At 42.0% G+C, this 9740-nt stretch overlaps 1 protein-coding gene across 4 annotated transcripts; it reads left to right on the top strand.

Annotated features, from left to right (window-relative positions):
* The first annotated feature begins 3466 nt into the window (after positions 1-3466).
* On the top strand, positions 3467-9494 carry dtx3 (deltex E3 ubiquitin ligase 3). Of its 4 annotated transcripts, none has more exons than XM_080533991.1 (6): positions 3467-3499; positions 3774-3881; positions 4095-4139; positions 5155-5969; positions 6117-6334; positions 7406-9494. In XM_080533991.1, exons 3-6 carry the CDS (start codon positions 4127-4129, stop codon positions 7479-7481), a joined length of 1122 nt encoding a protein of 373 aa, XP_080390117.1. In that variant the 5' UTR covers positions 3467-3499; positions 3774-3881; positions 4095-4126; the 3' UTR covers positions 7482-9494. The 4 variants fall into 4 exon arrangements, with proteins under 4 accessions (XP_080390117.1, XP_080390116.1, XP_080390119.1 ...); XM_080533990.1 differs by having other exon boundaries at positions 4098-4139; XM_080533992.1 differs by lacking the exon at positions 3467-3499 and having other exon boundaries at positions 3524-3881; positions 4098-4139.
* The last annotated feature ends 246 nt before the right edge of the window (positions 9495-9740 follow it).

The raw sequence follows: 9740 nt of genomic DNA on the forward strand, positions 1-9740 counted from the left end.
ATGAAATAGTAAGACAATAACAATAAAAAGGCAGAAAAAATATAGTATTGTAAAAAACGATATTAAACCCAAACGAGATGTTCATATCGAAGGCCACATAGAAATAGCAGATTACGTTAGGCCTAAGTATTTTATTCACCCTGATGCCACACACTACCCCAGGGTTGGCCTATAAGCCGTCCATATAAGCATAGTAAGCAGTGCTTACCCAACGAAAAAATAAAAAAGGACCGTGAAAATATTAAAATAAAAGTGCATGTAACCGTTTGTTTGTTTTCATTAAGAGTCGTATTTTAGGTCCCAGGGCAGCAGGAGTCATTCATTTTGACGTTGCATTTTTAGCGCCACCTGCAGGAGTAAGCACTTCCTACTCTGCTTAGATAGATAGATAGATAGACTTTATTTGTCATTGTTACAGTACAGGTACCAAACAACGAAATTTAGGAGGGGAGGCTCCCCTGGTGTTTAAGAAAGGAAAAAGAAACACATTTTTGGAAAAAGCATAGATGCATAAAATCACAAGAAGATAGAGAGCTGGTTTACATCAATAGAGGCTATGTACACAATCCACTGTACTATACTGCACAGATAGTCAACTAGGGTTGTCATATTGCACAAGAAAGTATTTTTTCACATTTTTTAAAAGTGTCACAGTTTGCAGGCTTGAAAATGTACATGTTTGTGCCTCAGCACTAGCTGCCATTACAATCCGTCCGGACTTGTCCTGGGCCCAGAACTTAGGCCTTTTCTGTGTTCAGGGCCTTGACGGCCCTGTGGTAGAAGCAGTTCTTCAGTCTGTTTGTCTTAGCGGCCGGGGTCCTGTACCTCCTGTTCGAGGGCAGCTTGACAAAGTGTTCGTGCCCAGGGTGGGTCGGGTCCTTGGAGATCTTGGAGGCCCTCCTGAGACAGCGTGTTTCGTACAGCTTCTCCAGAGAGGGGAGGGTGGCGCCGGTGATCCCCTGTGCTGTTCTCACGACTCTCTGTAGATCGTTTCTCTCCGCTGCCGTGCAGCTGTGGTACCAGTTGGAGATGCCGAAGGTGAGGATGCTCTCCACTGCGCCGTGGTAGAAGGCCACCAGCATCTCCTGCTTGCTGTGTTGTTTCTTGAGGCATCTCAGGGTGTATAGCCGCTGTTGTGCCCTCTTGATGGTGCCTTTAGTGTTGTCCTTCCAGGCCAGGTCATCCCGTATGGTGTGTCCCAGGAAACGGAGGTTTGAGACCATCTCTACGCTCTCTCCGTCGATGAGCAGGGGCAGGATCTCGGACTTTTTCCTCCTGTAGTCTACGATGAGTTCCTGGGTCTTTGACTTGTTTAGCAGCAGGTTGTTTACCTTGCACAGCTTGCTCAATTGCTCTACCTCATCCCTGTACGCTTGCTTGCATTGCGTTACATTATAAGCACTCCTCTCTCTGCTTTCCCTCGCGTACATTTGAATGCGTGAAAATGTCTTTTTTATTTTTTCCGATGCCTCAGCCCGCTGTTTAATGTGGCCAGGGTAAGCATGCTTACAGCCAATCAGTAGTCTTTAATTCCGATAAGAGCTACTGATTGGCTCTTATCACTTTCAAGTTCACTTAACATTTCACCTCTCGCCGGCAGAATAGCTTATGCTAGCTAGCTCAAACGATCTAAATAATAATAATCAATAAGGATAACTTGCTTGATTTTGTGAATATGGACATTACTGTCAGCGACCTAAAGGGATTTCGTAGACTGGACTGGACTGGAAAAACAGAACTACTGGCTAAATGCCGCCCGAAGCCACCGCTCACCGATCTTCACACCCAGAAAGGGAGAGTCGCTAGGGGGTTCCAGCAAGCCTGGTATGAGCGGTTTATATGATTTATATGATTCGCGAGGCTGGTGGCGATCTGTGCTTGTTTATATGGTTTGAGTACTGCTGTGCTGCTGGTATGGCTTCTTATTTAAGACTTCCTCTGCTTATACCTTTGAATGTGTAGGCCTGTGCCATTGTGTTTGGAGAGAGAGCTGCTTAATCAATCGCTGAGATAGGCCTAATGTCGCTGTCCGTGCCATTGGTTCTGGACCAAAAGTGTTTGAGAGAGATAGAGAGGGAGGGTTTGTGATGTGATGTCAAGTGCCTGTGTGATAAAGTGTGAAAAGAAAGTGTGCTGTGAGTTTACTATGGAGCTTGGAAACGGTGTGTGTCTGTGTTGTGCATGTGTGCGTTTGCGATGTTGAAACTGGACTTGTAGATTTCAGCAGGCTGGCTACTTGAAAAGATCTTGGTTCAAAAAAGATTGAACAATGAGCACCCCTGATATAGTCGAAACTGGCAACAGTTTTTTTTGTTTTTGGTAATCTGATCACAAAGTGACACTACAGTTTATTAGCGGGTTCTAGGGCATCAACATTGCATTTCCTTGAAACTGCGTTCACTGATAGCGTGTATGTGTAATTATGTGTATTTCTATATCTTATGCTTACCCAATCTAAAAGCTCACGGCACGTGCCTGTGGCCTACATACCCCTTGAATTCACTATCCAGTTGGTAGAGGTAGGGTATGAAATAGGCTGGAGAGGGGTGGAAGGGGAGTGCGGTTTGGAAGCTGGTGCCCCAGTTTAGTTTCATTAGGTTCAAATGATCATTATATTAGGCCTACCCCAGAGGCCGTGGCTGCTGTAGAGCCACCTAAACCCTTTCTGTCAAAGCCTACCTGTCAAACTGCCATTGATTGAATGTATTATTGATACAATGTACACTACATCCTCTAATTTGCTGCCATTTTAATCAACAACATTGCATTGGCATTTTATTGGAGAGAAAAAAAATCATTGACTCAAAAATTGTTTTACTGATGTACACTTCAGAATACATTCTGCTAAAATGATGGTGTTGTGTATCTAGATTGGTCTGGTTCCTCGCTGCGGATGGCAGACAAGGAGATACATCAGAATATAATAACATCCCTTTTACCAGAACTACAAGGGATAGCATTTATGACTACAGTATTGATTTTGATATTAAACCCACATCTACACTATCCATATCACTGATTGTAACCACTTTAGTTTCAGCATACATAGTTTCATTCATACATTCAGTCCCCAATCATCATAGGGTCTTAAAACATTCTTTATGTCGTTAACCTTGTTATTCCATATAATTGAAGTTGGTTTGGTTAATAATTTTTTATCAGATGAGCGGTGACAGCTAATATTAAAGATGGATAGATTATCCTTGACAAACATAACATTTTTGTCATTGCTGACATTTTAATTTAAAAAACATTGGATTGGAAAAAAAACATTCAAATCATTTTCATTGACTTGAAAACAGATAATTGTACACAGAGGTATACATGAATTCTATTTGTTGATTGTACATAGTTATTACATGTGTTTAATGTGCATGAGGATCCTTGCCAGCTAATTTGACCAATCATGGAGAGTTATGACGAACTTCCTGCTTACATGTGTCCCTCGTCAGTAAATAAACGGGGACGTGATGGACTTTGGAGCAATAAACTACATAAGGTAAAAGTAGAGGAGAAGTTTAACTAAGTATTTTGTCATGTATGCAGGACATGTTACAAGAAATAAACTGTTAATGTGGCCCATGGCCAAATAAGAGCGTAAAAGGTGTTGATAATTTTTTTGCCTGGACTAGTTGAAGACGTACGCGAGTTAAACTGGAACAGAAATTCGATGGTTTTGCAAAGAGGATAGAGATGCATGAAAACCCTCCCCTGTAGTCTGTCTTGACTGTATATCAGTTATGTCTCGATTACAGAATAATTCTCATCAACAGATCCACTGCAGCACCGGATTTTAGGGCCTCGTCCAATGGAAGGTAATCGTGGTTATCTAGTAGTTTTCAACTAAATAAAGCTAATCTGACACAAGCTTCGGCAAAAAGGTGAGTCTTTGCACTCCACGCCGCCGCAATGTAGATGTCATTATACGTCAGTAAAACGATCCTCTGATGTTGTGTCGCTAGATTGGTCTGGTTCCTCGCTGCGGAACTCAAACTAATGTCGCTGTCTGATCTGACGTGTGTCATGTTTAGTGTACATAATAATACTTCTGTTTCAGTTTTTTCTTCAGTGTCTCTCTCTCTTTCTCTGTTCAGCAGGAATATATTTTCTCGATTAAAGGGAATTTATGGGATCACAAGGTAACACCTCTATCTACGAAGTAATATTTTTTACATATGTTATATTTGACTGTCTTGCGATTATAATTTGTTGACCGAAACGTGTTTGATAAGAGTGAAAAGCACCGAGGCGCAGTTTCCTTTGTTTACAGTCTGCATGTCAGAACAGCTGATCGTCCCTTTAAGCAGCTATGCCGCTATGATACTGCCGCCTGTTGTAGGGTTGACGGGTCCTGCTGCGACCACAGAGAAACACTTGAGCTCAAGCGGATTGAAAAACACTCGCTCCTCGTGAAAAGAAACATGTTACACAGTTGACACTTAAAACGATTTGCGACAACCGATTGATCTATTAAGGTTTGTATGTATGGCCTCGGACATTGCATTGCGGAATAATTTTTTGCGCTAATCATTTTGATTCTGAGAAGGCCGAGTAGCAATACAGTAGCCTGTTTTAGCAGAAACAGAAGAAGTCACGTCAAATATTAGAATTATTGTAATGTTTCTAAGAACATACACAGTAAATAAAGCATGTGGCCGATTACAAGTTAGCTTTAGTCGAGGTATTCTTGCTAGGTTGTAATGATTGTCATTACAGTAGGCTACTTTGGCTTCCCCTCACCCGCACTGATTACTATACAAAGGCATGAAGCATTGTAGAGGAGTATCCCATGTTCTGGCTCCTTTTAAAACACTTAGCGAGCTAGCCCTACAGATTATGCATATTTTTGAGGATGACAGCCATTGGAAAAGCTTGTAAACACAGAATAAGTATTATCCTTAGAATGTGAATTCCAAGATGAATTGGGTCAGTTGTGAACTTGTTTGAAAAACTGTTGAATTTGTGTTTTATTTCAAATGGTATTCAAAGTGGTGTTTCACTATGTGTGCTCAATGATTTATAGCCAATCCAGATAAAAAACAATTAACTCATAATTGTATAGAGTAAATCATAATCCTATTCTTGTGATAAGAAACTTACTGATCATGTAACCTCCCTCGTGTTATTCATTTATTTGTGTGTTTTCTTTTACAGTTTCATCGGATGAGATGAGTGTGCGTGCGGGGCAGGGTAGTGACGAGGTGCTGGTGTCACAGGCTGTGTGGGACTACCTGGCTGCGGCCGGGCGGCCCTGGCTCATTGACTTCCAAGACAAGCAGGGGCTGAGTGCTGGCATTATCAGGCGAGGGGAGCGGGGGGGCTGCTGCGCTGTGCGGCTGCGGCCTGTGGAGGGATCCAGCAGGGCTGGAGCAGGCCTAATGGAGGGTCCTATCTCCATTGAGACCCGTAAAGCCTTCATAGACCTATGCCGCTGTGCCCGGAAAGAGATGAGTAAACAGGAGGGGGCTCCTAAGAGGAAGCGATCCCTGCTGCCATGTGTGGGAGTCCTGGAGACAGAAGGAGAAGGGAGCCTGCTTCCACCACCACCACCCCCCCAGCCCCGCCGCTCCCAGAGGCAACAGCAAAGGTACAAGAAACCTCCTGATGAGGAGGCCTGTGTTGTCCTGTCAATGCCCCATGAAGCAGCACAGAGGAAGGACATGGATGTTAACATGGCCTCCCACAGTGAAGCAGAGGACAACACCAGTTGCTCTATCTGCATGGGGGATATGGTGGAAAAGGCCACTTTGGAGAGATGTGGCCACTCTTTCTGTCATTCATGCTTGGATCAGGCCTTCAAGGTGAAGAGAGCATGTCCTGTTTGTCGTCTGGTGTACGGGCAGCTGATCGGGAACCAGCCTGCTAATGGCAGTATGATGGTGGAGAGAGATCCAGACCTGGAGTTGCCAGGACATGAAGGTTATGGTTGTATCTGCATAATCTACAGCTTCCCTTTTGGTTTGCAGGCGGTGAGTATTATGTGTAAGATTCTCTAAAGGCCATAAGGATATGTATGTAGGTGAGAATAAGAGCTCATCTGAATAATGTATATTGAATGAAAGCCTTGATCTTTTAGTGAATGTAATGTTGTTTTGTTCTCTGACCGTGACATGTAGCCGGAGCATCCAAACCCAGGGGTGCGATACCCAGGGACGGACCGCGTGGCCTACCTCCCAGACAGCCCTGAGGGGAACCGAGTGCTGGGCCTACTGCGCCGGGCCTTTGAACAGCGCCTTATCTTCACCATCGGTACCTCCATGACTACAGGCATGCATAACGTCATCACCTGGAATGACATCCACCACAAGACCTCTCTATGGGGGGGACCACGCTGGTATGTAACTCCTGCTTAACTTATGATTTAGATTGTAATGGCTTTTATAAGGGTTGTACTATGTTCCCCAAGAGCTGTGACAGAGAAGTATTGATCAGAAAACCATGGCCCAATCCCATTATACCTCTTGCCCCTACAATTAAGCTCTACCCCTCCGTTTCACGAGTAGGGTTAGGGTGTCCCATTTCTTGTTGGGATAAAGGGGTAGAGCGAAGTGGTCCTCCAAACTGAGTTTCTTCAGAGGCACACTCCAAACCGAGTGTTAAGTGAAATCTCCCAGAATGCTTTGCAAATCATTGGCAAGATAGTGGCGAATGCACAAGCAACAAAAGAGAACCATGAATGTAATTATTTTCTTAATTAATAAAGACTTAAGACTTATGATAACCATTGTATTATCTTAGTTTAATGTCATTTCAATGTATTATAGACCTTTTCTTTATAACAAGCATAACAAAAAAATTGCTAGTATACGGTCTCTAGCTAGCTAGCTAGCTAATGTTACAACATTGTTTTAAGGCTGATTTGTGCATGACAGTCCCGCATTTGACATATTTCCATGTCGCATTTCCACCCTTTGATGGCATATGACGCCCGAAATGTAACTTAAGTCCAGCAGCAAAGTGTGTTACCGCTCCTCTAATATCAGTGCAGATTGGCAGAGGAGGAGCACCGCTATTCTGGCATGAACTGGCCTGGTAATGAAGCATTGTTCTTTTTTATTTGATGACTTGTTTGATTGAAACTTAGTCATGAACGAATCGTGAGTGTCAATGCTTTTCTATGATACTACTGATGACGTATCAGGGTCTTGAAGGTTGTCCCATTTCATAGGGGAAGATTTCAACCACTACCCCTTGTAACTCTGTTCCGAGCGAGGGGCACTCGAAAAAGAGGGGTAGTGGTAAAAATAAGAAATGGGATTGGGCCCATATTCATGCGTGAACATGTGTTGAGAGGTATGATTTTTATTTCTGTCAAGAAAATAACTTTTGCTGTCCTTGACTAGATGGCAGTATTGTTGTTCCTGTTGGCAATGACATGCAGATGGGTTTTTCATTTCTCTGACAGCTTTGGCTACCCAGACCCCACTTACCTGGTGCGAGTGACAGAGGAGCTCCGGGAGAAAGGTATCACAGCGGACTGACAAACAGTCTGGAATGTGGTATTCTGAGAACACTCGAGACATTTCTACCGGTCCTCCTGCTGGTGGCTGCTCGCTAGGCTGCTACTGTAGCTCTTCCCAGAGTCTACATGCTCTAGACTGAGAAGGACAGCCGGAGATGATGCAGACACAGGAGTATGACCCAGTGGAGCTCACATATCACCTGACACCACTTGTTGTTCCTCTGTTGATTTGTTGTCTTTTGAGTTCTACTTAACCCAGTACTTTGTGTGGAAGAAAATACAAATGAGTGCAGTGCATTCTTGTGTGATACAATCCTCTGCGTTTCACTTCCATTGGCAATAGGACAGTTATAATGCACTCATTTGGGCATTATCATGGCGTGTTTGAGTTAGAGGCCCTTAAATATTATTTTGAAATCTGAATCTATTTTCTTTTGTTATTAATGTTGATTTCCATGCTGGACTTTATACATATTCTTTGTTACTCTTTATATGTTACAAGCACACTTTTTTTTTGTCTAGCATATATGTAAAATAAGTATCTTTTTCTTGTTTAATTGTGGTACTGATTACCTGTTATGAAGACAGTACTGCGAAGTTCAAGAATAGCACTGCTTTAATAGAGCCCTCTAAAGAAATCATTCTCTAAAGGCATTGCAATCTAAAGCACTCACAGGCACTTTGGCAAGGGAGTCAGATGTTCAGTAATGGAGGCTGATTTTTTCTGCTTCCTCTTCAGGGAAGAGGATGGAAGAGCGCTCCGAGCAAATACAGGTGTTTTCAGCCCTGGGCAGTTAGCTTGGTAGCTGTAAGTTGATGTCAATTGCTCTTTATCTCCCTTTGTTCTTCCTAATCTTCCTTCCCTTTTTACTTAAGTAGGAAAAATGTCTTTACTTGCACCATTGTAGCTGATGTTGCAGTAATGTCCTGAGGTGACTATAAGGATCATTGTCATTCTCTTCCCTATGGTTTCTTCCCCAGGTTGTCTTGCAGATTTTGAGCTGTTTGAGGTCAGTTGATGTACGTACAGTCCACTTGTTTCCAATTACCAGATTTATATGATGATGTCAAATGAAAAGGGCATGTAGACCACTTAAACCAAATCAAAGGCACAACAGCTCAGTAATTAACTATGCCTCCGTCCCTGTCAAACTAAGACGTTCTTGATAATGGTCTCCTCGAAATGAGGTATCTGTTGTAATTTGTTTGTCTAAATAGATTATCTTGAATAACAAAATCTTTGAAAATGTTAAGAAAGGTATGATTCAAGCTGCAGTCCCTTATAGGGGTATTGTTAGTGTTCCATTGTATTCCTTTTTTTGGATAACCTTCTCTCATTTTATTGTGCCTTTCTTCTAATCAAGTTTGAAGAAATTTGAGCAAGTTGATACTAAAGAATAATTATAAGCATTTCCTCAGTGGGAGGTGTCACATTGTTATTTGATGGGATAGCACCATTATGTTTATCTGTTTTCTGGATTTCAGTTACGTATATTATTCTGTTTATAAGAATATGTAATACAAATGTGCATTTCCATAAACCTCTCAGTTGAACTGTATGGTAAGAGGTCCAAAAACTGGGTCTCAAACAAAAAGAATCAAGCTTTTATTTCGCAAGGTAACATTTTAAAGAGATGCTTACCCTCCTTGCTTGAACTGTTTTGACCTCTCATTAATTTAAGTGCAGTCAAATGATGTACAGAATATAGTATATTAGGCTCATACATAAAATATTCTCTCCCCCGCCCTTTCTTTTACATCACAGCTGTTCTTGTATTTTTTCTTTGGGGACCAATTCAAATACCTTTGGGAGCCAGGATAGTAGTTTACTCTACCGTGCAAATATTTCTATGCAGTACATAAGTGAAATGGGGCCAGGACAATACATTTGAAAGGATTGCACATTGCAAATTGATTGTGACTGAAAAGTTGGAAGTTTTGCTTTTCTAAGTGTTGATTTGTATTTTATGAGTCTGTTGATATTCAAAATAATGTGCTTTACATTTTAATACTTGAATAAAAAAGGTTCTGTTCTGTTCCTGTTTGTGGTCATGTGTTTATTACTTCACAGAATGAAGTATGATGTACCCTTTTTTCCCATTTGTCACCTTTCTCATGAAATTGTAATATCTAAACTATTTCATTTGTTTTGTTATAACATCTCAAAGCCATCACGGGGTGACCTGTTTGACTACACAAATCTCATACCATAGAATCAATGTAATATTCCTCTGCCAGAGAGCGATTCCTACTGTACGTCAGTTGCCCTTTTACTCTC

This window comes from Nansenia antarctica (genome assembly GCF_963989245.1).
Source record: "Nansenia antarctica genome assembly, chromosome: 6".
NCBI lineage: Eukaryota > Metazoa > Chordata > Actinopteri > Argentiniformes > Microstomatidae > Nansenia > Nansenia antarctica.